Genomic DNA, 27,281 nt, shown 5'->3' with positions numbered 1-27,281 from the left:
AAGTCAATCACTTGCTATCTTCGTTGAGGATCACGAACTCGCGCGTGCTTTGCCCAAACACCAAGGTGTCCTTCTCCAGCAGCTGATAGTATTTCCTCGGGTCGATACGCTCCCCGTTGAGGTGCGTGCCGTTTGTGGAGTCAAGGTCCAGTATATACGGGGTAACGACCTGCACCATATCGCCGGTATCGTCGTCCATCACATCCCTCGCACGGAACTGGATCACCGCGTGCTGCTTGCTGCAGCTGGGGTGGTCGGTGGGAATGTCCACAACCTTGCGCTCCCGCCCGAGGAGGTAGTACGACTGCTGATGGATCTTTAGCGGGTCGCCCTGCAACTCCCCGTTTTTGAACACGTACAGGCGCCACCGCACCGTCGGTTTCTTCGCCTCCAGCGGCTCTGTGTACACCAGCGTGACGCCGTTCACGGTGTTTGTCTCCGCGGCGAGCGCGCCGGAGAGGCCAAAGTCCGGCTCAATCGGCGGCGGTTTAGGCTCGTCATCCTCTTCTCGTTGCGCGAGCTCTCGCCCGTACGCGGCCGAGTCGATGGGCTCATCCTCGGAGTCCCTCTTCCTCTTGAACCCACCTCCACCGCCGTCGCCGTCTTCGATCTGTCGCCTCACCGCCGCCGCCGCCGCGCGCACGGCCGCGACGGTTCCCTTGATCGTGCACAGCCCGGAACCCTTCTCGATGTCGATCCTGCATCCGGTTTCCTCCTGCAGCCGGCGGATGGTCTCGCCCCCCTTGCCGATGACCCTTCCCTCGGACCCGGCGCACGGGATCGTCTCCTCGGCTTCGAACGGCCCGCTCGGGGGCCTGAACCCGCCGCCGCCGCCGCCGTTACCGCCGCCGCCCCCGCCCCGCTCCCCCGCCTCGGCGATGATTTTCTTTACGGCTGCGGACCCCAGGATGACCTGCTCGGTACTACCGGACACCATGCACTCCCCCGACGCTCGATCTATGGATATCCTGGCGCCAGTCTCCTCCTGGATCCGGCGGATGGTCTCACCGCCCCGGCCGATGATGCGCCCCTCGTACCCGACGCACGGGATGGCCTCCTCGGCTTCCGCCTTCACTCTCGCGGGACCGCCGGGCGGCGGACGACGTGAATCCCGTTCTCCGCGCGGCGGCGATCGTCGGCGTCGGCGCGGCGGCGATCGCGACCGGGATCGGGACCTCGAGTACGAGCGCGACCGGCGGCGGTAGCCGCGGGGCGATCTAGACCGAGAGCGAGACCAGGACCTTCCCCGCCCCCGCGACCTCGACCTCGAACGATCCCTCGAATCCCTTCGCCGCCTTCGATCGGGCGAGTAGCTCCTGCGCCTGGGCGAGCGCGACCGAGAGCGGGATCGAGATTGGCCGCGAGGAGGCGACATCCCCTCTTCTTCTTTCACCTGAGCGTCGTCCCCCATGGTGGGCGATCCGATGATCACGGCCGCGGGCTCCGCGCAGATGGTTCTGAAGGGGGAACTGTTTGAAGGGTCACCGAAACGGCACCGAATTTTCGGCGAGGGCCACTTCGTGAGGCGCGGGACGCGGGGTGGCCGATACTTTTATCCCTTGGTTCGATGGCATTCGTGTGCGCTGCACCCGTCCACGTGCACGTGCAACATGTCCTCAGAATTACGAGGAGACGCAAAAGCCGAGGGTCGGTGGCATATCCCCTCTGGCGAAGTCGGGATGTGAACGCGGTTAAGATGGGGGGAGGGGCGGTGACTGCCGTGCGTGCGACTGAGGATCCCACGTCTTTCAATCAGGTTGTGCTTCAGGCAGGGCCTCTGTTACTACCGCTTGTGCTCTCCACATCAGCGGCGGTCTATCGGAGCTCCAGGGAGGGGGGGCTCGCGAGGCTTCCATTGGGAATGTGGGGTGGAATATGTCTCGTTTGGCTGTATTGGCTGGGGTCCCAGAACGGCATCTTCTGACATGCGAAGTCATAGCAAGGTTGTATAAAAGGCATTGTAGCACTACCGCAGCATCACGTCAATCGATCGCGCGCTCGACGGAAGAGACGGACATCGCCGCGCTCGCTGTGAATTCGTGGGGTGGCACAGCAAGCGACGCTGCGCCAAATCTGGCATTGGCATTCTCTAAAATACATCTAGTAGCTAGTGGCGCTACGTCCCCTTACTGCAGCATGTCCTGGATCATCTGCTCGAACTCGTCGTCGTCCATCCGCTTGACGCTAAGCGAGAAGAATTTGAGGAACTCGTCCTCGTCAACCTTGCTGTCTCCGCTCTCGTCCATGTCCATGAATATGTCCTTGAGCTCGTCCTGCGTGACTGCGTTTCCCCCGTGCTTCCTGGTGAACGCCCTGAGCTCCTTGAGGTCCACCGTCTTGTCCTGATTCTTATCCCAAGCCTTGAAGATCTTCATCAGCCGCGCCCGCCTCATCATGCTCAGGCCGTACTTGTCCTGCTGGCACAGCGACGAGCCCACCGCGAGGTAGTCAATCATGAACTGCACCGGAGAGACGGGCTTCGCGACGACGATCTCCTGGACCATGTCCGCCATGAGCGCGCGGATGTTGTGCTTCGCGAGATACTCCGCATCGCTCTCCTTGATCTCCGCACTCGCGGCGATGTGGTGTGAATTGTGCGGGGCGATGGTGTCGTGCTGGACCGGCATGGCGAACGTGCTCCGTATCCGTGTGCCCCCGTTTATGGAGTTTAGCCGTGGGGCGAAGCACCATTTTTTTCGGTGCTGGGGTGGACCGAATGGAAGGGGCGTGTGCGACGTCATTTGACGGGAATGCGATGGACTCTGACGCCGCCGTGGGACCCTCCAGGTCGGGTGAGTGGCATGTCGTGGCGAAAAGCGACCAGCTGGCCCGGGAAAACGCGCGAGTGCAGGTCACCGCTGATGGCCGATACCTCGTCGTGGCTCGCTCGGGCGGCAGGCTCTACGCCTTCGATGCGACGTGCTACCACATGGGAGCGCCCTTACTGCACGGCGACATAGAGGATGTGGATGGACACGGCGCGTGCATCACTTGCCCGTGGCACCACTACCAGATATCCATGTCCACCGGCGAGCGACTCTACCAGGACATGTCGAGGAAGACGTGCACGCTTCCGAAAAAGCAGCGGGTGCACGAGGTGATGGAGGCGGACGGCGAGGTGCGCGTGCGGCTGAGCGGGGGGGGTAAACCGCCGAGTCCGCCGCCCGACGTGATCAGGCCCAAGCCGCACGAGGTCGACTACGAATGGGAGAGCGATAGGTACGCGTTCAAGCCGCCGCCCCCGTCGCAGGCTTCGCAGAAGGCGCCGAGGTCGGGCAAGGTGTTCAACCGCGGCGGCGGGAGGTTCCCCCCGGGCGCTTTCGGGCGGGGATCCGCGGGTCTGCACCCGGGGCTCGTAGGCGCGGGCGTGGGGCGCGAAGTTGGGCGCATGGTGGCTGACTCGATGCGAGGCGGCGACGGAAAGGCGCCGTGGGCGATGTCGCGCGGTTTCGCTCAACCGCCGCCAAAGGCAAAGCCCGCGCTCGCCGGCGAAGCACTCGCGGAGGGCGAGGAGCTCCCGGACGCCCCGGGCGACGGCTAAGGAGCGGCGCGCTGAGATTAGAGCTACGAGTAGTGAGTCGTGTAGACGTTAGGTACCGATTTAGCATCGAACTAGCTACTGGCTAGCTAGCCAGCAGTGGGCTGATCGGAGTTCCGCCTCGGGCAGATGCTCTCGTCCTTGGAAATATGCGCGAGTCCGCGCGGGAGGCCGAAGCCCCACTCGCACGAACATCCGCCGTCCGGTTTGTCGATGTGCTCCACCACCCCCGCGTGCACTTTCCCCGCGCGCTTAAAGTCGTCTTCCATCATCCCGCAGTGCCTCAGGACAACCTGCGGCTCGTAAGGACCGTTGCGCCCACCCCGCGGCGAGCCCTGATCCTCCCAGAGCTCGGTGAAGCAGTAGTACTGGCTCGCCGATAGCGGCTTGACCACGATCCTGTCGAATTCCTTGTTCTTCGCGTCGTCTCCAAACCCGCAAAACGTCCCTTCGTTACCCAGAAAGTCCACCTCGATCACGCGCTTCTCCTCGAGGGATTTGAGGGCAAGCTTAGCGTCCGGGACGGTGAAACCGTGTCGCAACTTGACAACCTTTCCATCATTCATATCCCAGCCCGGTTTTCCCGCACGGGTGTCCCCGTCGCGATCGACGACGACTCTCCCGACGGATGCTTTTATGGCGTCGGGCACCCTCGGGTCGTCCAGAAACCCGGGCTCGCGGAAATCGGGCATACCCGGGTTGAACCAGGAGGGCAGATCGTATATGTGATCCATGGGACACGCATACGGCAACTTGAACGACTCCGCACCCGGCGCGCGACACGCGTTGAGGTTGTTCCATATCTTGTCGCAGTAGCACCGCGCCTCGGGCAGGACGAGGATGCGATTCAGGGCACGGGCCAGCGCGAGCGCGTTTCGTATCGTCGTCCTTCGAAGCTTGTCCTCCCTCAGGTGCCGATCGATGGCCGTCCTGTACGCGTTCCTATCCGATCCAACCTCCTCGCCCCCGGGCGACTCCCCGCTGAAGTCAACCTGCGATCCCTCGTCGGAGACCACGAGGTACTTTCCATCCTCGAAGTACTCCCTCGGGTCGCTCCGCCAGATCCCAGCCTGACGCATCCGCTCGCGTTTGCCGAACGCGTAAGAGCCGGTGTCGCCGTACTGGTACGTGAGGTGGACGCTGAACGGCTCGCCGTCCTCGGGGTGCGTCAGGTGGTGCCACTGGACAAAGTAGGAGTGGCCGTTGCCGAAGAGCCAGTTGGGCAGCACGCCGAGTCGAATCGACGCGTTCGCCGCCCAGTACACCATGCGGTGTCCCTCGGTGCCGCGCCTTTCTTCCGGCACGGACACGGCTGGTTCCAACGAGTGCCCGCCAACGCCCTCGTGCGTTATCAAATTAAACGCGGGCTGGTCCCTCATCCACGCGATCGTCGACGTCGCAACCTTCGTCTTCCATGTCTGCACGAACGCCTTCGCCGCATCCGTGGGCCTGAAGTGAAGCACGCCGGTGTTGAAGTTGACGTGAGAGCATCCGTTGTTGTCTTTTCTATCCGCGGGTACGTCAATGCAATCCGTGCTGACGAGAACGTCGGCGGTTATGTACGTTCCCCGTTTGAAGTAAGACCTCGGGTCTTTGAGCCACACCACGTCCGCGTCCGTCAGGATGGGCGCGATTCCCAGCTCCAGGAGGTCCTGGATGAACTTGGTCTTGACTGTCCCCATCTTTTTGAACGACTTATCCCCGGCGGTGATAAACTGCTGGCCCCTGTTTTTCAGAACAGTGTTTCCTTTTAGGAGCATTGATGGCACGCCCCTCTTCTTGCACCACTCGTACATGTCCTCGTCCAGCGCTCCCACGAACAACGGCGAGAGTCCGAGCTTGTCCGCAGACTCCAGCCAGTTCTGCACAAAGTCAGTCACGCTCGCTGTGCCGAACGTCACAAAGAGCTCCTCGCCGGGCTGCACGTGGTCCAGCTCGGGGGGTCTACTCTCGAGCCTCGCCTCCAGTTCCTTGTCTATGACGTTCTTGTCAACCGCCTGCACCTTTTCGCTCCACATATCGCGCATCCACTTCGGATGGTCCTGCTTGGACGGGTCCACCTCCTGCATGTTGGTCACTGAGCCGTCGACGACGGGCGGCGGCAGCACCTCGAACTTGTACTTTCCCTGATCCTCATCCACGGTCGCCCTCTTCGGGACCGGGGGACTTCGCCGGACCGTCGTGGTCGTGGTCGCGAGCGTCGGAATAAGGGGAGGAGGGGGCGCGTTTGGGGGATCCGCGTTCTCGTCGAAATCAAGCCCGAAGTTCACCGTGGGATCGTGCACGTCGACGGCCCGGCTTTTCGTCGAGGGCGTCGTCGTGCGAGATCGGGACGGGACCTCTCGTGGTGTGCGTTCATGTCGGCCTTTTACCCCGTTCTCGAGTCCCGCGCCGCCGTCATTTTCGCGCGCGAGGTAGCCGTACCCAAGCGCGCACGAAATAATCGACTGTGTATCACGGGGAAGGAGAGGGGGGATGGGTCGGGTGAGCGTCGGTGCCGAATTTCCCAGGGGGAGAATCAAGGGGTCGATCGAGGCGGGGCGATGGTTCAGGAGCGCCGGGGTACGTACCAGGATGGCGGCGGCGCCGATCCGCACCCTCCGTCGTCTCTTTCCCCTTCTTTCGGGCGCTGTGTGTGTCTTATTCATCGCGGTCACCCCCCTACTAGCCCGGGGCCCCACCCACCGGCGCCTTCAACTCTGAGGCGTCTTCGTTGCGAGAAGACCGTGTCAGGTTGCTCGGGTGCAGCCTCTTATTTTTGCCGGGTGAAAGCCAGCGTGGCACAACACAGATGCGCGTTCGACTGCTGACCATCGCGGTGTTCGCCGCCCTTTTGGCGGTGGCCACATGCCAAGACACGGAGCATCCCGAGCTCGAGCAGTGCAAGGTGCAGGTGAGCGCTGCGCCACGGACATCCCCGACCCAACCCCAAACTCCACTGGTCAGATCTGTGCCCCCGAACGCACCTTCACCACCTAACCCGTCCCTCCCCGTCCCTTCCCCGCAGTACGATGACGTTAGCGTCAGGCTCAAGGAGCTCAGCGATAAGTATCAGACGGCGCTGAAAGATAAGAGCGCGCTGTTGAGCGAGGTTGCCAGCCTGGAGGAGCAACTCATGTCGAAGACGTCCGCGACTCCTCCGGACGCGGCTGAGCTCATCGCCGCACTCCTCCGCATCGGCGCGAGATCCGTCGCACGCCTCACGATCGGCGGATTCACCGCCGTGAAGACTGTCGCCTCCTACGCGAGTACCATCGCGCCGGGATACGTCATGGAGCTCGCCACGGCGCTCCACGACGCGACGGAGCCGCTGATCACCACCGCGACCTCATCCGCGAGCGCAGTCTTCGAGAAGGCTGCGCCCCTCGCGGGCGACGGCGCGAAGGCTTTCGCCGAGGGCGTCACAGCTGTGTCGACCGCCGCGCTCGCCACCGCGATCCGGATATTCACGGAGGTTGAGGCGTTCGCCATGAAGGAGGCTGGTAAGGTGGAGGCACTGCAGCCGCACGTGACGCCGACGACGGTTCGCGTCGCGACGGCGCTGGTGTTTGGGGTCCCGGCGGCTTGGGCGCTCGTCAAGGCCAATGGGAGGATCTTCGGGCGCAGGATGCGACGGGTTCCCAAGTCCGTGGCGCAGACGAGCGTGCCACTCAGGACGCCGACGCCGGAGGGGTTTGTGAGGCACGTGGCCAGGACGCCGTTCTCGCCCAAGCCGGGCGGAGCTTTCAGGTCGCCAGACGGGGACGTGCTGAGATTCGGCTGAAGGCGGAGGGAAAGGAATTTGATTCGTTTTTTGTGCTTTCAAGGATTGCGTTGATTCGCTCTCTATTCGCGTTTGGTTTCCGAATCCCTTGGCTCTAAGAGTAGCTCCGCGCCGTTGATTGCCGGCCCAACCTCTGCGAGATCAAGCATGACAGAGTTCCGCCTGGAACTCCAGTTTGATCTCCGCCTCGCTCCGCCCCCCTTGCGCACGGATCGGTCGAAATCCGCGACGTCGCCCCTGATCGTCAGGTGATCCTCGGCATCCGTCCGTCCAGTCCTTGCCGCGGTCTCCGCGTTCGAAGCCTCGGCGATCATGTCCAGCATCTTGAGCATCTCGGGCGTGAACAGCGAGACCCCCTCGTGCGTCAGCGTATATCGCAGCGGCATCAGAGCGCCGAGAAAGAGCGGAAAGAACAGCGCCGCCGGGGACTGTCTCACCCCAAGCAGCGCCGCGCAGCAGCACATTTGCACCAGCGTGAAGGCGTGCACACGGGTCAGCGGCACCTTCCTGACGTAGTGCGTCGGCGGTAACAGCCTCGGGTCCATCGCGATCATTTTTATTCGCGTCCACAGCTGCGAAGTCGCCAGCCCCGTGATGCCCATGTACAAGAACAGCCCGTACAGAACCGCCATCGGGATCTGGCGCAGCGCCGGTGCCATGACGATCGTCAGACTCATCAGCACGTGCACCAGCAGCGGCGCGAGCCTGTTCTCGCGGACCCAGATCACGTTGGTGCGGGTCTCGCCGCCAACCGTGATCTCCTCGACATCTGACAACGCGCGGATAAACTGCGGCGAGTGCGGCAGCGAACCGGTCATCGGCGGCAAGCCGAACAGCGCGAATACTAGCGTGATGAGCGCCATGACGAGAAAGTTCTGGTGGTGCGCGGGTCCCTTTATGAGCTTATTCTCCGGCTTGTTTGCGAGCAGAGATGATATGTTCATCTCGACGTACATCAGCGCGGTGAGGAGCAACGCGGGCACGATGGCGAGCCACTTGAGATGCGCGGGCCCGGCGTGTAGATCCACCACCCAACTGCCCCGACCATCGGCGGGCTCGATGCTTGACGTCATCTTGAGCATCTCCATGCCCTTGACATTGCTTCCATATGCGGTGAGCGTGCCCACCGCGATTGCTGCGGCGACGCCAAAATCCGCTGTGAGCTCGCGCATGGTCGGGAGCAGAAACGGCGACGTCCTCACCTGCAGCGCCCACAAACCCAACTGCAGAGTCAGCAACGCGAGGATTAAGGAGAAGAGCGCGTGCGCGAGGTCGTATTCATCCGATTTGAAGTACGACACCAGCGCGGTTCCGCCTGATTGGATGAAAATGGCAGAGACAAAGAGCCCAAAGATCTCCTGCGTGAACCTCGTGCAGTTGCGGAGCATCAGCGTGCACGCGTCGAGGCACGCGATGGCAATCATGAACATCGCGCTCCATATCCCCGTCCACGCGAACGCGGTGATGAACGGGTAGCCATCGCGTTCGCACGCTCTCGCGAGCTCAATCAGAAACACCGTGCTCGGCCCCGTGGTCCGCAACACAATCTCGGGCTGACCCGCGAAGATCGACCACACCACCCCGGACACCGACTGCGCCACCAGGTACTCCATCGTGCCCATCTTACCCCCGGTGGATATGTCCGTCAACGCCCCAAACGCGATGCACGGCGCGAGGCAGCCAAAGAACATCAACAGCGACGCGCTCACAGTCTTCACGCTGACCCCGTCGATCCAATCGCTCACGAACAGCGGCGCCCACCTGTTTGTCACATCGTCGATCACTCCGCCGCACAGTCTCCCCGTCCACTGGTACATGGACGCGGCTTCCGTCTCGCGCTCGTTCTCGTCCGCGAGCAGCAACAGACGCCGCTGCTCGTGGTCCGCCCACGCCGCAACCGACGCCCTCAGCGCCTCCACGAGGTCGACGGGTCGAAGCCGCGTCGTCTTCGCGCCCGGCGTGAGCATGTTCGCGATGGATTTCTGTCGTGCCAGGTTCGATCCGCCCGTGGACATCCTCGGCGACGTCGGCCTCGTCGACGTCGCCTTGGCCGCCATCCGCCCCGAAGACTTTCCGAGCTCGGGGTCCCTGTCCCCGTCCGCGTCCCCGTCGCCGCTCTTCCGCTCCCCGAGAAACTCCGCGAGCTTCTGCCTCGCCGTGGCTGCCTCCAAGTTGCGTTCGTCCGCGTAGACCGTCTTCAGGAAGGTCCCGCGCGCGGCGAATCTTTGAAAGGCCGTCTTGATCGTGCGAAGGCATTCGTACCTGTCGAGGCCCTCCGCCCACGGCGCGGTGAAGTCCACTTCGGGGACCATGACGAGGAACACCGCGCGCGCGTTGCGACCGTCGGGAGCGCCGAGGTTAACCGGCTGGTCGAGGGTGCAAACGGAGATGTGGCAATCGGTCAGGACCCTGTGCCGCGGCGCTCGCCCGTTGGCTGATGTGATCTCAGTGCCGTTCGACGCCACGTGGTGGGCGCCGTTGCTCGTCGCTTCGGTCGAGCCGTTCGCGTGAGCGTCGCCGCCGTTTTCGGGCTCGCCGGCCTCGCCCACAAGCACAACGAGACCGTCTTGGTTCACCGCGGTGAAGATGCGCCCCACCACCGCATCCGGCGCGCGCTCCTTGACGTTCCTCAGCAGCGCCCCGACCACCTCCGCCTCCCTCCATTCCTTCAATCCCGTGAGCGCGTGCGACTCGTCCAGGCCGTATCCGCCCTCCGCCACGAGGTGCTGGAGGAACCGGACGTATCTCGGAGGTTCCCCGACGCCCGGGACCTCGCTCGTGGACTCGCTCATGGCCACCCGCGCCCACTCCTCGCGCGGGAGACGAGTGGACGAGATCCGCATTTTTTGGTTTTTGGAATAACTAACCAATGCGTAACTAATTTTGTTTTTCTTACTAACTGCGTGTCGGCACGTGCGTTAAAATGGATATTTCGGAATAACGGCCGCGCCCTAACTGCCCAGCCGTCAGTTTTGCAGCGAACCGCGTGACGCACGCCCAAATGCCAGCTCCCTCGGAAGGGTAAAAGTTATCCAATCCGATCGAGCCCCGATCGTCGCTCACAACGCAAAGCGTAGCGCGACACGATGCCCGCTGCCCTCCTCGCCTCATCCGTCTCCCTCCGCGCCACTCCCCTTCGCGCCGCTAACCGCCGCGTCGCGTCCAAGTCTGCCGTTCGCTCCGCCGTCGTCGCCCCCCGCGCCATGGCGTCTCAGGACGAGCTCAAGAAGCTCGTAAGTGCTGCCCTGGATTCCCAGCCTCGCTCCCCTGTCTTTCGGACTGGCCTCCTCGTACCGCAACGTCTCACCACGCACCTTCATTCGATACGCGCAGGTTGGCTACAAGTCCGTTGATGACCACGTCGAGTCCGGCATGGTCGTCGGCCTCGGCACAGGCTCCACCGCGTACTTCGCCGTCGAGCGCCTCGGCGAGAAGCTCAAGTCCGGCGAGCTGAAGGACATCATCGCGATCCCCACCTCCGAGCGCACCAGGGAGCAGGCCGAGTCCCTTGGCATCCCCCTCTGCACCCTCAACGAGAAGTCCGTGCTCGATGTCGCCATCGACGGCGCCGACGAGGTCGATCCCGACCTCGCTCTCGTCAAGGGTGGCGGTGGTGCCCTCCTCCGCGAGAAGATGGTCGAGGTCATGGCGAAGAAGTTCGTGGTCATTGTCGACGAGTCTAAGCTGTGCAAGGGCCTCGGCCCCGGCTTCCCCCTCCCCGTGGAGATCACTCCGTTCTGCCACATGCACACCCTCCGCACCATCGCCGCGCTCCCCTCCGTCGCGGGCTGCGAGGCCGTCCTCCGCATGGGCTCCTCCTCCACCAACAAGCCCGACGGCGATAACATCGCGGTCACCGACAACGGCAACTACATCGTCGACCTCCACTTCAAGGAGCCCATCAAGGACGTCAACAAGGCGGCCGAGGAGCTCAAGAACACCGTCGGCGTCGTGGATCACGGCCTGTTTGTCGGCATGTCCTACCAGGTCATCGTCGCGGGCAAGGACGGCATCAAGGTCGCGGGCACCGACGGCGAGCCCGCCTGGTGGTAATCGGTCTCCTGGAGTTTGGTGGACAACAAGTCTTGTTATTCAAAGAGAAAGATAATAAGATTCTCCTAATGTTATCAGTCACGTCTCGTGAACTCGCAGTCGCTGCGAGGTCAACTAGCAGTGGACCTCCATGTGGACCAAGTAGCATAGCACGCGGTAGGCAACCGAGATGTTACCCAGCGCCTTGGCCGTCTTTCCGTCGATCTTCGCAACCTTCCGCACCCCGGGCACCGGCTGCAGCAGCACCCGCGGCAGCGGTCGGCAGCACTCGAAAACCTTCTCGCGGAGCTTCCCCGACCTGACCCCGGGAAGTAACAGCGCCGCGCCGGCTCCGCACACGTTCAGCAGCGTCTGCGCCACGAGCTCCAGGTAGATCACCATGCACGCCAACGACTTCAAGAGCAGCCTGTGCGCCTGGAACCTCCCTCGAGGGATCTCCTCCTCCGGATCGTCGTCGTCCAGATCCGCGATGAGGTCAATCTCCGGCAGGTTACTCTTCGACGCCACCCTGCGCATAGCCTCTGCGGCAGCCTGCGCCTGGCAAAACTTCCCGGACGCGTAGGTGTGCACGACCTCGGCCTCGTGGTGGACAAACGCCTCCGCCTTGTTTGCCGCCGCTCGCGCCGCGCTCATCGCCCGCCTCGCCGCCGCCTCCGCGCTGAGCGAGGCCCACTCCTGGCACTCCGCCGCCCACTCTGTGAAACCTCTGTTCGTGGCCGTGGGCGACGTCGGCGGCTCCATGTCCTGGTCGTCCGCGGTCACCGAGGATTCGCGGCTGAGGTCCTTCGCGTCTGAGGTCCCTCGAGCCTGAGCCTTCTCCTTGCGCTGCCACTCCCACTCCATGTCATCGTCCTCGTCCGACGACCTCGACCCCTCCGATGACGTGGCCCTCGGCGAATCGTCCTTCTCCGGGGAGCTCCCGGCGTCCTCCTGCTTATCGCACCACGCGTGCGCGTCCTTTTGCCCCAGCTCGAACAGCTCCTTGAGCTTGTACGGCGGCGGAGGGTAAAACGCCCACCAGATGGGCACGTATTTGCTGGGCCGGATGTTGGCCCGGCTGCTGTAGAACGGGCACACGACCACCAGATCCTTCGGGTTGGTCTTCCTGCAGTGAAGCTTGCAGAACGTTCCGTTGCGCGCGAGGCCCTTGAGAATCTGGAAATCGCTCACGCCGCCGTCGAAGCACAAGCCGTGTCCCTTGAGCCACATGGGAAATCCCGCCAGAGGAGTGATGCAGGCCGAGCACATGAGCGACTGGATGAGGAAGTCGTACGTGGGGAAGTTGTTCACCCGGAGGTTCTTGTACCACGGGAAGATGCGCGTGATGGACACCTCGAACCGTCCCTGCAGAATTTCGTGCGCGTTCGCGGTGCAAAACTGCGTGATCGCGCCGCGGCAGTAGTCCCTCAGCTTGAACGCGCCCCTGATGCTGGCGCGCGCCTCGGCCGCGCAGATGTACGCGTACTCCGCGAGCGCGTCCAGATCTATGTCTAAGAAGAGTAAGCAGCCCGTCAGGGCACCTCCCGACGTCCCGTATATCTTGGAGTTCCTGTTCGAGCGCGCGCGGGGAGGCGAGGGGACACGGTCAGCGCGGGCAAGGCGAGTGAGCGGTGGAGCGGGAAAACTTAAAATTTGGCAGGGCGGCGTGCGCCGCGCGGATCCCCCGGCGGGACGCGAGTGCTCTGACGCCCTCTTGCCGATTGCAAAATAATGTCCGGAGATGGATCGCGGCGCTCACCTGTGGAATCCTCGCGACGCCAACGCCTTCACCACCCCGATGTAGTAGACGAAGAGCCAACCACTGGAGCTCAGGGCGAAAGACCACTTCTGGTCCTCCGCGCCCGTCCCCGCGCGCGCGCCGTTCCGGAACTCGCGACGCACGGGCCTTGCCGACCCCGGGGTCTTCACGCGCGGCGCATCCCCTTTCTTGGGGGTGCGCGGTCGCAACACCGGCGGCATGGTGCCTCGCAGTGGTCCTCGCAACCCTCGTCGGATCTTGGAAATAATTGGTTCCTTGGCTTTTCCCGCTCACAGAAGGCGCGGCCGATAGATACGCTGGGCGCGGCGCGCGAGCTCTGACTGGCTGGCCATAATACCGGGTGCAAAATATCAGGTTTCGTTTCTCGGCATTTTTCCAAACCCCAATTAAGGTGAAAACGTGCACGCTCAAATAGAACCAAAAAGGTATATATCCCATTTGATGGATGCACGTCGAACATGAACTCACGCGCGGAGGCTCCCCAGCAGCACTCACACAGCCTATCCCTTCACTGCCAGCGGCGGACGGTTTGCACTGCTCGGTTTCCCGCCTGATGCGATTCCCGTCTCACTATCCACCACGACTTCTCCCCTCCGGAAGAACCCGCTGCGGACCACTGGCTTGAAGCGGAGCCATGATCGGTATGCGACTGAGGTCCGTTCGCGAACCCAAGCCCTTCGAACACCCTGCCTCCACTCGGATTACAGGTGTCGTTAACCACCCAGCAACTAGTCATACGCCCGAGAGCATTTATGTATCCCGATAGATGTAGATCAGTCACGGCTTATGGGTCAGATCGACGATTTCTTTATTCGACGCTTCGAAAAAGTCGCAGTCGCCTCGGGCCGTCGGGTGCCCAGACTGGTGCCCGACTGGTCAAAGTAGCCCAGCGGCGGAGCACCTGAGCGGAAGGGGTGTCTGCCGCGGGCGTGGGGCGACCGCGGAGCTCACCAGAAATGGAGCCCGCGGTAGAAGACGAAGGTGTGACGAGCACTCCGTCGCCGTCGGCCAAGTCGGGCGTGTCCTCCTTCGCGGCGGACGACGCGTCGGGCAGCCTTCACACATCGGTGATGAGACGTCCGAGCGCGCCGCCCCTCGTCGCGGACGAGATCGACGCGCCACACATCGCGTCGCTCGTAGAGCAGTTCCACGGGACGTGGAGGCGCGACCGGATATGCGTCAAGGCTTCCGGGTTCGAGCAGGCGAGTCCCCACCCCACGCCCGCATATCGATGAAGTTTATATGCTTTTTACGCCAGCCTGGATTTGCGCTAACATCGAACTCCCCAACCCCGCCGCAGGCGGATCGTATCGCGTTCGATCCCCAAGTGTACGCGCCGTCGAACGATGAGGACGTACCCGTCGAAGCGAACGATGAACCCTCCAGCGAGGCTGGCGTGTCCAGCGCGCCACCGTCGACGGGCGACGCGCGATCCGACGAAGACGAAGACGAAGGCGAAGAGGAAGACGAAGGCGCCGGGTCCGCCGACCCAATCGCTCCGAAGAGGGAGCCCCCGGACGTCGGCGCCTTGCCCCTCATGCGACTGTGTGAGCCCGACTACGGCGCCAGACGCGGTGCCTCCGCACCTCCGTCGCCCCATCGCGCATCCGTCGACGACGAAAACGCCGCCGCCGCCGAGCATCGGTTCTCCATCACCGTTCGCGCGGTGAGCTTCGAGGCGGGTGCCCTGGAGCGCGTGGAGGGCACCATCGCCCTCGTGGACTTGGGCCAGAACGCGTTCAACACCGAGCACGGCCCGCGGGGGCGCATCTCGGAGGACATGCACTTCGCTTGGAACCAGCACGCCAGGGGCGGGGGCGAGAGGGACGAGAGCGGGAGCGGAACGGGCGAATCGGGATCGGCGGTTTCATCGGGATCGGCGTCCACGACGGGCGCGTTCTCCATCCCCGCGCGCGCCGCCACCGCGAGCGTTCGGGCTCTCGTGCAGCTCACGCACGTAGCCCCGGCGGCGGGAGGTATCGATCCGAAGGTGTACACGCGCAAGTCGGATAAGGAGATTGCCGCGCACCTCGCCAAGGAGAAGAAGAGGCTCGACAAGGGGACGCCGCCGGGGACGTTCGCGGGCGGCGGCGAGCCACCGAAGGGCATAATCGCGTGGGCGGTGCTACCCATCATGGCCAAGGGCAGGGCCGGGGTGGTGGACGGTATCGTGGCGGTGGACAGCATGTACAGGGTCAAGGAGGCGTACACCGAGGCGATCCTTCTGGAGGCGGCGGCGGCCACCTCGCACACGCTGAAGAATCACAAGGCGATTCGGTGCAGGTTCGCGGTGGAGGTGACGCCGCTCGCGCCAAACGCGGGGGTTCCGCGCGGTGTCCCGGTCATGCGCGCGTTCTCCCCGGCGAGGGCAACCCCCGCGCGATGGTGGGACGCGTCGGCGGCGGACGAGCCGGGTCTGAGCCGCGATCTCTTCCTCTACGTCGACGCCGTGGGCTTCGGCCGAAGGAAAGACCTGCGGATCAAGGCTCAGCTCCGAGAGGACGACCTCGAGATCGACGCGCCGGGATTGCCCGTGATTCAGCTCGCGACCGCGGGGGTGAGACGCCCGGTGGTGAACAGGGTTCATTCGGTGAACGGGACGCGAGACGACGAGTCGAGAGCGAATTCGGCGGCTCCCACTTCTCCGTCGTCCATGGACGTGTCGCTCGACGCGGACAACGAGTGTGGGTTCGACGTCGCGACGAGTGACGATGAACGGCGCGTGACCGCGTCGTGGACCCCGTTGTCCACGGGTAAATCCAAGGGTGGCGCGTGGAGTCACGAGGTTCGAGTCCGGCTTCCCGCTCGGCTCAAGGCTTCGCACCACATCGTGCTCAGCGTTTACGGACGCGACGCGGAGGTGGGCGGGGTGATGGGGACGCTCATGGGATCGAAAGGCGGCGCGGAGGCGCCGCTGGGCCACGCGATCCTGCCCCTCGCGGCGGCGGAAGAGACCCTCGCCGAGGAGGTTGCCGCGGCGAGGGTGGGTCTCAGGGACGCGGCGTCGGAGTCGGCGGGCGGCAGGGAGGTCAGCCTCCCCGCCGTCACCGAGCTCCTGCCAAAGTACCTTCAGAGCAACGTCCGCGCGCACATGCGGTACTGGGAAGATCGCAAGCCGTGCGTCCACCTCCGCCTACGAGCGTGCACCAACGTCCACACCTCGGATGAAAAGATCGGCGCGGCGTACGCCGCCGTCGCCGCCGCCGCCGAGGCGGACATCAGGCACCACGCCGAGGAACTCGCCGGGATGAGGGGCGGTGGCGGGAGCGGACGACGCCGCACGGCGTCGGCGAGCTTCGGCGGGAACGTGGCGTCGACGCGGTCCAACGTTCGCGCCGCGGCGAGAGGTTTGGTCTCCGCGCTGGAGAACCTCCCGGGAGCGAGCGGCCCGGAGCTGCTTCGACACCTGCCCGCCGTCATGCACCTGCTGCTGAGCCTTGTCGCGGCGCCGCCCGCGTCCGTCGCGCAGGCGGTGGCGGCGGACGCGGCGGAGGCTGCCGCGCTGCGAGCCGCGAAGGCGGCGGCGGACGAGGCCGCGAGGGTGGCCGAGGCGGCGCTGGAGAGAGCCGCGGCGCTCGGAGCCGCCGTGAGCGAGGCTGCGGTACCCCCGACCCCGTATCACACGCCCCACCCCGCCAGGCACTCGGATCGCGGCAACGACAGCCCGCGCGACGACTCCCCCACGGCTCACTCGGATCCCCCGTCCTCGACGAAGATGTCCGCGTCCAAGAGCCCGTCGGCGTCGTCGGCGCCAGTCACCCCGGAGACGCCGCCCTTCGCCGTCTCGCAGCACAAACGATCCGCGTCGACGCGATCGACGGCTTCGTCATCCGCCTCGTCCGACGTCAGCAGCCTCCATCCCAACGCGACGAAAAAGGCCAAGGGACACGTCGAGGATGGACTGAGAGAGCGCGCGTTTGCGTGCCTCGTCCGCGTCGCCGCCAGGGTCCAGGCGTTTTTGGGCCCGGACGACGCCGGCGAGTGCACTCCCCTGGCGGCGTTCGCGTCGCGGGTGTTCGACGACGCCAAGTGCACCGCGGGGTGGCGCGACGCGGCGCGCGCCCTGGTGGACCCGGCCTGGGCGGACGACCTGCCCAACTCGCCCGATGGAGCGGGAACATCGACGGCGGCGGGGGAAGGCGGGGACAGGCCGCCGCCGATGTTCCCGCTGCTCGCGGGGCTCTACGCGTCGGCCCTTCGCGGATGGGGCGAGCGAGACGCCGAGGATGCGCGCGCGGTGAGCTGGTTCGTGTTGAAGCTCGTGGGACGCAGCGTGGCGCTCCACGCGCGCCGCGAGTACCCGCCCCCGGGGTACGAGGATACCTTCCAAACGCCCGCGTCCACTGCGCCCCCGGAAAAGACGCCCGAGGCGGATCTGAGACGACGACGTTTGCGTCCCCCGGAGTTTGCCGCCGCGCCCCCCGGTCCCGGCGCGCCCGACGCGGACGACCCGAAGTTTTTACCCCTGCGAGACCTCGCGGACGCCATCGGCGCGGAACTGGCGGGATCCCCGAAACGACCCGAGGCTTCCCGGTTAGCCGCGCTGGACAGAGAGCTCAACCTCGGCTTCGCGTCGCTGTGCTCGCAACTCATGGACGTCCAGGGACCCGAGTCCAACGCGACGCCGGGCACCGGAATGAACGGCCGAGGAAAGACTCCCGTGAGGCAGGAGACCCGCGGCGTCGTCGTCAACGACAAGCTCGACGTGGGCATCAAGTCGACGACGTGGTCGCGACGCGGCGACGGACCCAAAGGCCGGTGTTCGGCGCCCCTCGCGCCCCTCGCGTGCGAACTCGCCGCCGCGCATCTAGCCAGGCTGACCGCCGCGGCGAACGGGATGGATTGCGAGTTCTACACGGCCATCTCCGCCGCGCCCAGGTTCATGGCGGTGTCCGCGGCGGCTGTCCGAGGAACCGGGTGGTCGTGGGCGGACCTCGCGGCGGAGGAGGCGGCGGAGGAGGCCGCCGCGCTCGCGGCTGCGGCGGCGGCCGAGGGTAACCGCTTGGCCGCGGCCGCGGCCGCGGCCAAGGCTGACGAGGCGGCGACGAGGCGGCGCGAGGATGACAAGTCAAAAGACGAGTCGGACGAGGGCGGCGAGGGTAGCGCGCTCCTGTCCGCGCTCGCCGCCGCGACCCTCACCGGTCTCAGGTCATCCGATCCGTCACGCCGCGCCGCCACCGCGAACACCTTCGCGACGGCGCTCACCCGGCACGCTTGGGACGGCAAAGCGCAGTCGGGTCCCGGTCGAGCCGCCGTCGCGGCGGTGCACGCGCCGCAGCTTCGCTTCATCGTCTCTCACAGGGACGAGATAGTCCCCGCGCTCGGCAAGGGCCCCAAGCGGAAGATTTTGGCGGCGACGCTGTCGCTCGCGAGGGACGCGGACCAGCCGCAGTTCTGGACGTGGCTCGCGGGCGGCGCCGACGCGGGCGCGCCGCGCAGGCCCCCGAGGCTGGTGTCGTTCCTCTTTCTCCTGTGCGACGCGCTCGAGGCTTTCGAGCGCGGCGACGGCGACGACGGGGACGGGGATGAGGGCCACGTCAACACGGCCGTCACGCTCGCCGTCCTCGAGCTCCTGCAGGGCGGGCAGGCGCACCTCGGCTGGAGGCTCGCCGCGATGGGCGAGGGGGGCAAAAGGAGGAGCACGCTGTCCGTCGTCGGGGGCAGAAACGGCCGGGATGAGACGGGCGCGCGCAGGCGAAGCTCCTCTTTTTGGACCACGAGTCGCGCGGCGATCGTCAAGGAGGAGGCCGCCGCCAGAGCCGCCTCCGCCGCCGCGGCGGCGGTGTCCCCGGCCAGGGTTTTCCTCGAGGGGTCCATGGGCGTGCTTCTCGCGGCTATGCGCCGGCGGCAGAGCGTCACGGCGTGGCGCGCGCTCTCGCCGCTGCTCCGACGCCTTCTATGGGACCACCGCGCGTCCCTACTCGCGCCACTCATCGCCCAGAAGGCGGGATCGAAGGACGCGCCCGAGCCCGAGCCTTTCCCCCCGACCCCAGCCGCGCCCCCCGGCGAGAAGCCCTACCCCTTTTTGGAGAAGGCTTCCACCTGCCTGCTCCGAGTCGCGTCGTCGCCGTTACCCGAGCTTCGCGCCGAGGCGGTGACGTGCCTCCGCGCGCTGCTCGAGTCGGCGCTGAACGCCGCGGGCGCGGTCACCGTGCTCCGCCCCATGCTCACGTACGCCCTTTGCGCGGCGCTTTACGCCCCGCTCGGCGCCGCGGCGAGGAGGGGCGCGCTGGCCGCCGAGCTGTCGTCGCTGCGAAGGCCCGTTCGGGGTTCGGCGGTTTCGGACGGTTGGGAGAGCGCGGCTGGCGCGACGGTCCAGGCGCTCGAGTCCGCGTCCGCCAGGCTCCGCGAGCTTGCGTACTTCCAGGCGAACCCCGACGTGGAGGCTGTCGTCGAGATGGAGTGTGCGGTGGCGGCGGCGCTCTCGTGGGCGCCCGCGGCGCACTGCAAGGCGCTGCGATCCCTGTCCAAGCGGTTGGAGGATGGGCAGCACTGGGTGGAGGCGGCGGAGGCAGCGGCGACGGCGGCGGGCGTCGCCATGCAAGCGCTCGCGGCGGCGCACGCCGCCGCGGGCGCTGCGAGCGCGCCGTGCGTGTGGAGCGAGTCCTACGTCGACGATCTGCGGGGCATATGCGCTTCCCTCGGCCGCGATGGGCTCAACTTTCACCAGGAGACTTCAGCCGCCGCGAGGTCGGCACTTTGCGGCGTCGAGGAAATCTCCGAGGAGAAGGTTCTCGCGCACATCGCCGAGGCCGTGCGACTGTTCGTGAAGGGCGGGCACCTGGAGGCGGCGGTGCGCGCGGCGAAGGTGGCGCTTCCAGCCTGGGAGCGTCGCCGCGCGTTTGGGGATCTCGCGCGAGCACACACGGGCATCGCGGGGGTGTACCGATTTTTGCACCAGGTTCCACCCGCGGGCGCCGCGGGATCCGGGTCGTTCGGGATGCTTCCTCCGCCCCCGGGCCCGCCCCCGCCGCCCGCGACCTACTACCGCGTGCGACTCGTCGGTACCGCGTGGGATGAGCTGGACGGGCGCACGTGGGTGCACCGCGAGCCGAGGGATCGGACCCTCGGCGACATGCTCCGCCGGCTGCAAAAGTCACTGGCGGGCAACTGCCCCGTCGGCACGCCCATCACCCCGCTGCCCGCCAACGGCGGTGACGGCGCGCACGAGGGCAAAGCGCACGTGCACATCATCGCCGTCGAGCCCGTGTACAGCGCGATGGACGATGACGCGTCGAATTCTCACCCAAACTCACCGGCCAACTCTCCAAAGGCTGCCAAGTTTTCCGGCGGCGCCGTCGGCGGCGAGGAATTTCCAGTCGCATCCGCGTTTGTCTTTGACGCGCCTTTCGTGCCGCAGGGTGCGCCAAAGCCATCGGGACCCGAGGCTGCGCTGCGCATCACGTGGCGTTGCCGCACCACGGCGCGCGTGGATGGTAAGTTCCCCGGGCTGTGCGCCCGTCTGCTCGTGACGGACGAGTCCACGACGGAGATGTCCCCGGCGTCATCCGCGGCTGAGATGCTCCGGGCGCAGTCGCGGGCCATCGCGGCGGCGGCGACGGCTTGGGACGAGCTGAGAAACGGCGCCACGAGCAGTGCCGTCGTCGGCGTGGTCGGCGGCGTGAGCGCGAACGCCGCGGCGGTCGACGATGCGGCTTCCGCGGCGGCCGTGGCTGGATGCCTCGGCGCGCTGCAACGTTCGCTCCAGGGAAGCCTCGCGGCGGGCGTCAACGGCGGCGTTCCCGCGATTTGCCGCGCGTTTTTCCCAGAGGAGGAATCGCGAAAGAGGGCGATGTCCGACCAGTCATCGCAGACGCCCGAGATTGACGAGGAGGACGAAGAGAGCGATAACACGAAGCAGGAAGAAGCCGTGACGGGCTCCCCCAAGCCTCAAGTCGATCCCAGGGCGATGACGTCGGAGGACCGCTCCGGTTTGCTCGCGGCGCTTGAAGATTTTTTGTCGGCGTGCGCGAGGGCGGTCGAGGTTCACGGCACGGCCACGAGGTTGACTGCCGCGGGGAAGCCGAGGGGCGAAAGCGGCGCTTCGACGATTGAGCAGATGCAGGGTATGTTCGTCAGGTGCCTGGCGGAGATTCGAAGGGACATCACGGTCATCAGCGACCGAGAGAAGGACGTGGATAATGACGAGGAATACAAGTAGGAAACGAAATGAAAACGAAATCGCAAATCGAAATCATCACGAAATTTGTGGAATGAAAAACGTTCTGACTCGCGTGGACAGCATTCTGTGCCGTCGGTCACCCGTGCCGTTCGTGCGTTACGCGCCTCGGCGCCGTTTCGTCTCACCAGTCGTCGCAGAGGAGGTCCAGGGTCAGTCCGCTCGTGGGATCCGTGAAGCCGGCGTCGTCAGGGACGGGCGTGCTCGGCTCGGCGAAAACCGCGGCGGCTCTGACCCGCTTGGGCGGATCCGGCCTGGGCTCGCGCCTCCCCCGCCCATCTTCATCGTCGTCATCTTCGATCACGATCAAGGTCGGCGGTTGGCACATCGGGGGCGGTCCATGGTGTGCGTCCGCCCCTCCCCAGCTCAGATCCTCGTCCGCGTCGTCGCAACCGCCCCATCCCCCGTCGTTGTCATCCGGCGCCCGGCGTTTCCCAGCGGCGGCCGGGATCCACTCGGGGACGTCTTCGAACGCGTCGAACGGCTCCTTCGACGGACCAGAAACCGCGACGGGCCTCGAACCCAGCGTTGCGGTCTCCGGTATCATGGGTTCCGTCCAGATGGCCCTGGGCGCGGGCTTGGGAGCGACGGGGGGAGCAGCCATGAGCCGGCAGAACGCGGGCGAGAGGTTGTTCTCCTTGCCAGCCGCGACGCGATTCCTCCCTTTTGGTGACACCACGTTAGCGACGTTTCCTTCCACGGCTCCCATGCGCCTCTCGAACTGCGCGTCTCCTCCTCCTCCGCCGCCGGTGATCGTCGCGCGGACTCTGAGCACGGCGTCCGTGTCCCTGCCCACGCACTTGTCGAACATGAGGGTCGCCACGATGGTCACCTCCTGGCCCCCGGGTGGCGCCGAGGAAAGGCTCACAGATCGCGTCACGGGGACGCCGGCTTCGACGTTGTCCGGCGCTGGTCCCCGCTGGCAGATGCGTTCGTTGTGCAACAACTCGTCGTTCCATGTGGTACCGATGATGAGGCGCGCGGTCCACCTGCGGCTGGACTCCGTGACGCTCGCGTCGGTGCCTTCGCCGCCCCCGCCGCCGGCGCCAGCCTCGGGCTCAAAGGTGACGGTCGCGGTAATTCCGCCGCCCCGGATCTCGCTCGCGCGCTCGATGCGGAGGATCATGGCGCAAGGCAGCGAGCGGATGGCGTCGTGGAGGTGGTTCCCGTGCGGGAAAGCCTTGTTGACGATCCGCTCGAGAGCTCGGGGATCCTGCGCCAGAACCTCGTCCAACGATCTGAGTCCGGCATTCGCGAGCGCCTGCACAGACTTTTTGCCACACTTGGGAATCTGCCGCATCGGAAACTGGGTGTCGTCCTATGCAAGGGAACGTCGATGAGTCCGAGACACGGGAAGGAGGCACTTGTAATGCGAGTACGTACCCACATTCGCATGTCCAGCGCCTTTGCAAGTCGCAGCGCGTTGCAGTATGCGGCGAAGCTTCCCTTCTTCGAAACATTTGCATAGTATCTCGCCGCGCCCTGCATGATGCGGCGCCCGTTCTGGAAGACGTTCTCCACCTCCATTCGCATGCTCGGGGGCAACACGGTCGCGAACTGGTCGCTCATCGTCTCCTGCGCAATGATGTATATCTTCTGCGCGGCTGTTTTGATCGTCTTCGCCACCGCTACCTTGCCGGTCTTGCCCCGGATTTCTGTTACTTTAAAGCGCACGATGGCGGGCTCGTCCTTGGAGAGGTTCCAGCCCTTGAGCAGCACCTTCTCGTCCCTTCTCAGCTTGATGGACGAGAGCTCGTCGGACTCACACAGGGTCATGAGCAGATCCGGCACACTCGCGGGGGACTGCACAGACATTATCCTCTTCATCGTCTCGAATCGAATGTACATGTCAGACATCACGCGGCCCCCCTCGAGGGGCCGAACAAAGTTACCCCGAGGCGCCGCCGCATCCTCACCGATCTCGCACATGTGAGCCGCGGATATTTTCCGGAGGTTCTCCGCGACGATCTCGCCGCACGCAACGTCTGGATTCTTTCCCGGAGCGATGCCGTAGTGCCGCGGGTTCCGCGTGACCCTGATGTAGAAGAAGCTGTGCTTGAGCCAGTCCATCGCGGTCTCGCTGTCGGCGATTATCCCGGATGCGATTTCGGCGTTGACGTGCTCAGCCATGGCGAGACCCAGGTTGGATTCGATGGGCTGCGTACCGTGCACCAGGCCATCGTAAATCACGCGGGTGTGCTTCTGGGTCATGATCACCGCCACGCCGGAGGTGTCGAACTGCGGTCTACCCGCGCGACCGCACATCTGCAGCAGAGCGCTCCTCTCAATCTCGCGGTATTCGCCCTGACCCGCGTACTGCCTCGTGCCCCGCACCACGCACAGGAACGCGGGAAGGTTCACACCCATCGACAGCGTCGACGTCGAGCACATCACGGTGACGAGCCTATCCCTGAACAGCCGCTCGCACAGCTCCCGGTCGGACCAATCGAGCGACGCGGAGTGGAACGCCACGCCTTGCGGAATCACCACTTTGAGCTGACGGTTCTCGGCTCGGCCCGCGGCTTCGCGGAGGGACTCGCGCTGCCTTTCATCTCGCACGAAAGGGTTGCGGCTCGCGTTCCTGGCTTTTTCTGCCAGTTCCTTCGCCGCGGAGGACGCGCCGTCCCTGCTGGAGCAGAACACGAGCGCGGGTTTGCTCTGGAAGTGGTTGAGCACGACTTCGTAGAGCCGCTCGTTGAGTCGCCTCTCAAACATCCAATCGTTCTTCGCGGGGTCGTACCCGAGAACCTTGGTCTCGAGGCGGACAGGTCGATACTCCTCGCCGAAGTGACGGACACCGTCGGGGGACGGGGCACCGAGCCAGCGGCCGACGTCGTCGAGATTGGGCACCGTCGCGGAACAAGCCACGAACCGGACCGATGACAGCGGCGCGCCCCTCAGGCTCGGTTTTTCGCTCAGGACCTTCAGCCGGGACACGACCGCCTCGAGGGATCCGCCGCGTTCGTCTCCCAGCAGGTGCACCTCATCGATCATGACGAGCGCGCAGTCGCCGAAGAAGGACATGCCGCCCCTGTCCTTGTTCTTGCGCGTGATGCTGTCAAACTTCTCCGGTGTAGTCAGGAGTATGTCCACGTTGTTCAGCTCGCTCCAGGAGACGATATCGGTGTCGCCCGTCAGCTCCTTGCACACGACGCCAATCGCACCGAAGGCAGCGATCCACTCCTCCTTCTTCTCCTGCACCAGTGCCTTGAGCGGGGCCATGTATATCGCCTTGAGTTCGCCGGGTTTGTGGTTGAAGGCGCCGGTCGCGCGGTCGACGTGCTTCATAAGCATCTGGACGATAGCGAGCTCGAGCAGCACCGTCTTCCCCGAGCCCGTCGGTGCACTGACCACGAACGAGCGCGCCGAGGAGAGGATGAAGTCGAGCATCTCCGCCTGGATGCCGTTGAAGTACTTGAAAGACGGGAAGATGGGCTGGAAGCACGGCGGAAGCTCTTCGACGGAGCGCACGCGGTCGCGCGAGTCTTTCGGGGGGGAACGTGAGGGCGGAGGGGGAGGCGGGCCTGTTGGAGGCGCGGAGGAAGGAGGGACGGGGGTCGCGCGGAGCCGCGGCGCGCGCAGCGGCGGTGGGGGGCCGCCGCTGACGTAATCGGCATCCCACGGTCGTGACCCCATGTCGCCCGCGCGGGCCGAAGTGTCGTGAAAACCACAGCTGTGAACTTTCATCGTCAGAATTTTCTCAACTGAAGGTCTGCTACCTTCGTAGATTACTAAAACACCGCCGCTGCGTCCGCCGGCCGCTCGTTCCCGCTCCGCTGCGTCATTGCGTAAAAGTGCGGCGCCAGTTCTGACAGCCACTCCGGGTCGATCGCCGTCACGTCTCGCATGTATTCCCTCCCCGTCCGAACAGCGGCGGCGTACACGACCATTGCCGGCCTAGCCCTGAACAAAACGCTCCCCGGGTGAATGAACAACGTCGCGCCCCCTCTGACCGACCTAAATGCGGATCCTTCCGCCCCTCCCCCGTGAGGTGCCAGCGCGGCGGCGTTCGCGAAGAAACCGGCGGTCATCGCGCGACGCACGGGCGCAGAATCCTTCCCGGCGGAGGAAACCACCAGCCCCACCCTGCGAACGTGCCTGGCGAGCTGCGCCCTGATATCCGAAGCCCTGACCAGCGCGCGGTGCGAGAGCATGTTCTTATCCGCAAACGATCTCGCACGTCCTCCGCCTTGCGCCCCGCCCGCTTTACACCACGCGGTGTGTATGTTGAGCGCCGTCACCGCGTCACCCTCCGCGACGGCAAACCTGTCCCTGCACTCGTCCAGCCTCTTTTGCCTGCCCCGAGGCGACACCCACAGCGTCTGCACCTGGAGGTAAGCGGACACCGTCAGCATCTCCTCGACACACCCGAGCTCGCCGCTGACCAGTAGCGCCTTGCCCAGCTGCGGCTCCAGCGGGAGCTCGGCGAGATGCATGCCGAGGGGCTTGGTGAGCCGGGCGTCGTCGTCGATGGCCTGCAGCGCGTAGAGCAGCTCGAGCGCTTTGATCATGTTCGCGGCTGGGGGCGGCGAGAGCCACTCGAAGTTCATGATGTTGTCGATACCCAGCGCCTTCAGCTGCAGTACGGTCGCGGCGAGGTCCGATCGGATCATCTCCGGCGGCGCAGTTTCCGGCAGATCTCGAAACGCCTTCTCCGTGCAGAGTCGATACGCCTTCCCCGGCCTGACTCGACCCGCTCGTCCCGCCCTCTGATTAGCGGACGCCCTGGACGCCTCCGCCGTGAGCAGGGACTCCATCCCGCGCGTCGGATCGTACGCCTTTTGTTTCACGAAGCAGCAGTCCACGACGTACACCACGCCTTCGATCGTCACCGACGTCTCCGCCACGTTGCTCGCCACCACGATTTTTCGAGTGTACCTCGGTGCGGGCCTGAACGCCTCCATCTGTTGCGCGGGGGACAGCCCCGCGTAGAGTGGATGCACGGTGAAGCGCTCCGGTCCACCCGCCGGGTTGGTTCCCGCGCCGCCGCCCAGTAACCGCCTGGAGTTGTCCTCGGCCTCCTCCTGCAGCATGCTCACCGCCGCCTCTATTTCCTCTTCGCCGGTGAGGAAGACGAGGACGTCGCCCGGTCCCTCCGCGCGGTGCACGTCGATCGCAGCCCCGACCGCGGCTTTCACGTAGTCCGGCACCGGTTTCTCGAGGTAGTGGATCAGCACGGTGTGCGCCCTGCCCTCCACGGAGACGATCCCGGGCTCTCGAGAGGGCGCGTTCACCGAAGACGCCTCCGAAGCGGGCTTGGGCTCGAGGTGTCGCGTGTCGAAAAAAGCGGCGAACTCCTCCGCCTGGATCGTGGCGGACGCGATGATGATCCGGAGATCCGGTCGTCGGCGCTGCACCTTCTTGAGGAGCCCGAGTAGTAAGTCCGTGGCCAGCGAACGCTCGTGCGCCTCGTCGACCATCACCACCGAGTACCTCGACAGCAGCGGATCCTCCATGAGCTCCCGCAGCAGCACGCCGTCGGTGCAGAACCTGACGCGCGTGACCCCCGGGGTGGACACGTTCTCGAATCGCACCGCGTAGCCCACCTCCGCGCCCAGCGTGACGCCCATCTCGTCCGCGACGCGCGACGCGACGGTCATCGCGGCGACGCGGCGGGGTTGGGTGCACGCCACCAGCCGCCCGCCCGCGGTCCAACCCGCCTCGACGAGGTACTGCGGCACCTGCGTGGTCTTGCCGCATCCCGTCTGCCCCACCAACACGGTCGTCGCACGCGTCTCCACGAGGTGCAGGATGGCGTCGCGGGTCTTAAAGATGGGGAGGCGCTCCCGCTGGGCCTGCAACGCGAGATTCTCGTTGCGATTGAAGACCACCAGCCGCCCCCCCGAGTCCCCGGGCCCTTCGCGATCAACCTCGGCGCTCAGAGGGAGCGACGCCTCGGGTTTCTTCGATCCGGGCTTCCAGAACGCCATCCTAGATATACTCAAGCCGTGCCGTCGACGCCGCCGGCACCTTCCACTGACGATGACGA

General features: G+C 65.3%; 11 protein-coding genes across 11 annotated transcripts; 4 read left to right on the top strand and 7 right to left on the bottom strand.

Annotated features, from left to right (window-relative positions):
* Positions 1-7: 7 nt before the first annotated feature.
* On the bottom strand, positions 8-1,411 carry MICPUN_57067 (KH domain-containing protein; the record flags this gene model as incomplete). Its single annotated transcript, XM_002500534.1, has 1 exon — positions 8-1,411. The coding sequence occupies one exon, from the start codon at positions 1,409-1,411 to the stop codon at positions 8-10; it is 1,404 nt and encodes a 467-aa protein (XP_002500580.1).
* Positions 1,412-1,696: 285 nt separating this feature from the next.
* Positions 1,697-1,924, top strand: MICPUN_57066 (predicted protein; the record flags this gene model as incomplete). The annotated part of the gene is made up of 1 exon (XM_002500952.1): positions 1,697-1,924. The coding sequence occupies one exon, from the start codon at positions 1,697-1,699 to the stop codon at positions 1,922-1,924; it is 228 nt and encodes a 75-aa protein (XP_002500998.1).
* Positions 1,925-2,126: 202 nt separating this feature from the next.
* Positions 2,127-2,513, bottom strand: MICPUN_99547 (predicted protein; the record flags this gene model as incomplete). The annotated part of the gene is made up of 1 exon (XM_002500533.1): positions 2,127-2,513. One exon carries the CDS (start codon positions 2,511-2,513, stop codon positions 2,127-2,129), a length of 387 nt encoding a protein of 128 aa, XP_002500579.1.
* Positions 2,514-2,755: 242 nt separating this feature from the next.
* On the top strand, positions 2,756-3,541 carry TIC55-2 (chloroplast envelope protein translocase family; the record flags this gene model as incomplete). The annotated part of the gene is made up of 1 exon (XM_002500951.1): positions 2,756-3,541. The coding sequence occupies one exon, from the start codon at positions 2,756-2,758 to the stop codon at positions 3,539-3,541; it is 786 nt and encodes a 261-aa protein (XP_002500997.1).
* Positions 3,542-3,627: 86 nt separating this feature from the next.
* Positions 3,628-5,607, bottom strand: MICPUN_99546 (glycosyltransferase family 77 protein; the record flags this gene model as incomplete). The annotated part of the gene is made up of 1 exon (XM_002500532.1): positions 3,628-5,607. One exon carries the CDS (start codon positions 5,605-5,607, stop codon positions 3,628-3,630), a length of 1,980 nt encoding a protein of 659 aa, XP_002500578.1.
* A 1,171-nt stretch (positions 5,608-6,778) lies between these two features.
* AE_1 (anion exchanger family) lies at positions 6,779-10,093 on the bottom strand (the record flags this gene model as incomplete). Its single annotated transcript, XM_002500531.1, has 2 exons — positions 6,779-7,297; positions 7,511-10,093. The coding sequence occupies 2 exons, from the start codon at positions 10,091-10,093 to the stop codon at positions 6,779-6,781; spliced, it is 3,102 nt and encodes a 1,033-aa protein (XP_002500577.1).
* Positions 10,094-10,673: 580 nt separating this feature from the next.
* RPIA_1 (ribose 5-phosphate isomerase) lies at positions 10,674-11,354 on the top strand (the record flags this gene model as incomplete). Its single annotated transcript, XM_002500950.1, has 1 exon — positions 10,674-11,354. The coding sequence occupies one exon, from the start codon at positions 10,674-10,676 to the stop codon at positions 11,352-11,354; it is 681 nt and encodes a 226-aa protein (XP_002500996.1).
* A 17-nt stretch (positions 11,355-11,371) lies between these two features.
* MICPUN_105298 (predicted protein) lies at positions 11,372-13,313 on the bottom strand (the record flags this gene model as incomplete). The annotated part of the gene is made up of 2 exons (XM_002500530.1): positions 11,372-12,903; positions 13,093-13,313. 2 exons carry the CDS (start codon positions 13,311-13,313, stop codon positions 11,469-11,471), a joined length of 1,656 nt encoding a protein of 551 aa, XP_002500576.1. The 3' UTR covers positions 11,372-11,468.
* A 6,821-nt stretch (positions 13,314-20,134) lies between these two features.
* MICPUN_107932 (predicted protein) lies at positions 20,135-21,309 on the top strand. Its single transcript, XM_002500949.1, has one exon. The coding sequence runs from the start codon at positions 20,189-20,191 to the stop codon at positions 21,272-21,274; it is 1,086 nt and encodes a 361-aa protein (XP_002500995.1). The 5' UTR covers positions 20,135-20,188; the 3' UTR covers positions 21,275-21,309.
* Positions 21,310-21,416: 107 nt separating this feature from the next.
* Positions 21,417-24,928, bottom strand: MER3 (DNA helicase Mer3; the record flags this gene model as incomplete). The annotated part of the gene is made up of 2 exons (XM_002500529.1): positions 21,417-22,610; positions 22,676-24,928. 2 exons carry the CDS (start codon positions 24,926-24,928, stop codon positions 21,417-21,419), a joined length of 3,447 nt encoding a protein of 1,148 aa, XP_002500575.1.
* Positions 24,929-25,020: 92 nt separating this feature from the next.
* On the bottom strand, positions 25,021-27,222 carry MICPUN_97165 (predicted protein; the record flags this gene model as incomplete). Its single annotated transcript, XM_002500528.1, has 2 exons — positions 25,021-25,481; positions 25,503-27,222. 2 exons carry the CDS (start codon positions 27,220-27,222, stop codon positions 25,024-25,026), a joined length of 2,178 nt encoding a protein of 725 aa, XP_002500574.1. The 3' UTR covers positions 25,021-25,023.
* Between the last annotated feature and the right edge of the window lie 59 nt (positions 27,223-27,281).

This window comes from Micromonas commoda, chromosome 3 (genome assembly GCF_000090985.2).
Source record: "Micromonas commoda chromosome 3, complete sequence".
In the NCBI taxonomy this organism is placed as follows: Eukaryota; Viridiplantae; Chlorophyta; class Mamiellophyceae; order Mamiellales; family Mamiellaceae; genus Micromonas; species Micromonas commoda.
The sequence above is the reverse complement of the archived record's forward strand: the minus strand, read 5'-3'. Positions and strand labels throughout refer to the sequence as shown.

Excerpts from the sequence above, each read along its gene's own strand:
- MICPUN_107932 (XM_002500949.1), top strand. The coding sequence starts at position 20,189 with ATGCTCCGCCGGCTGCAAAAGTCACTGGCGGGCAACTGCCCCGTCGGC.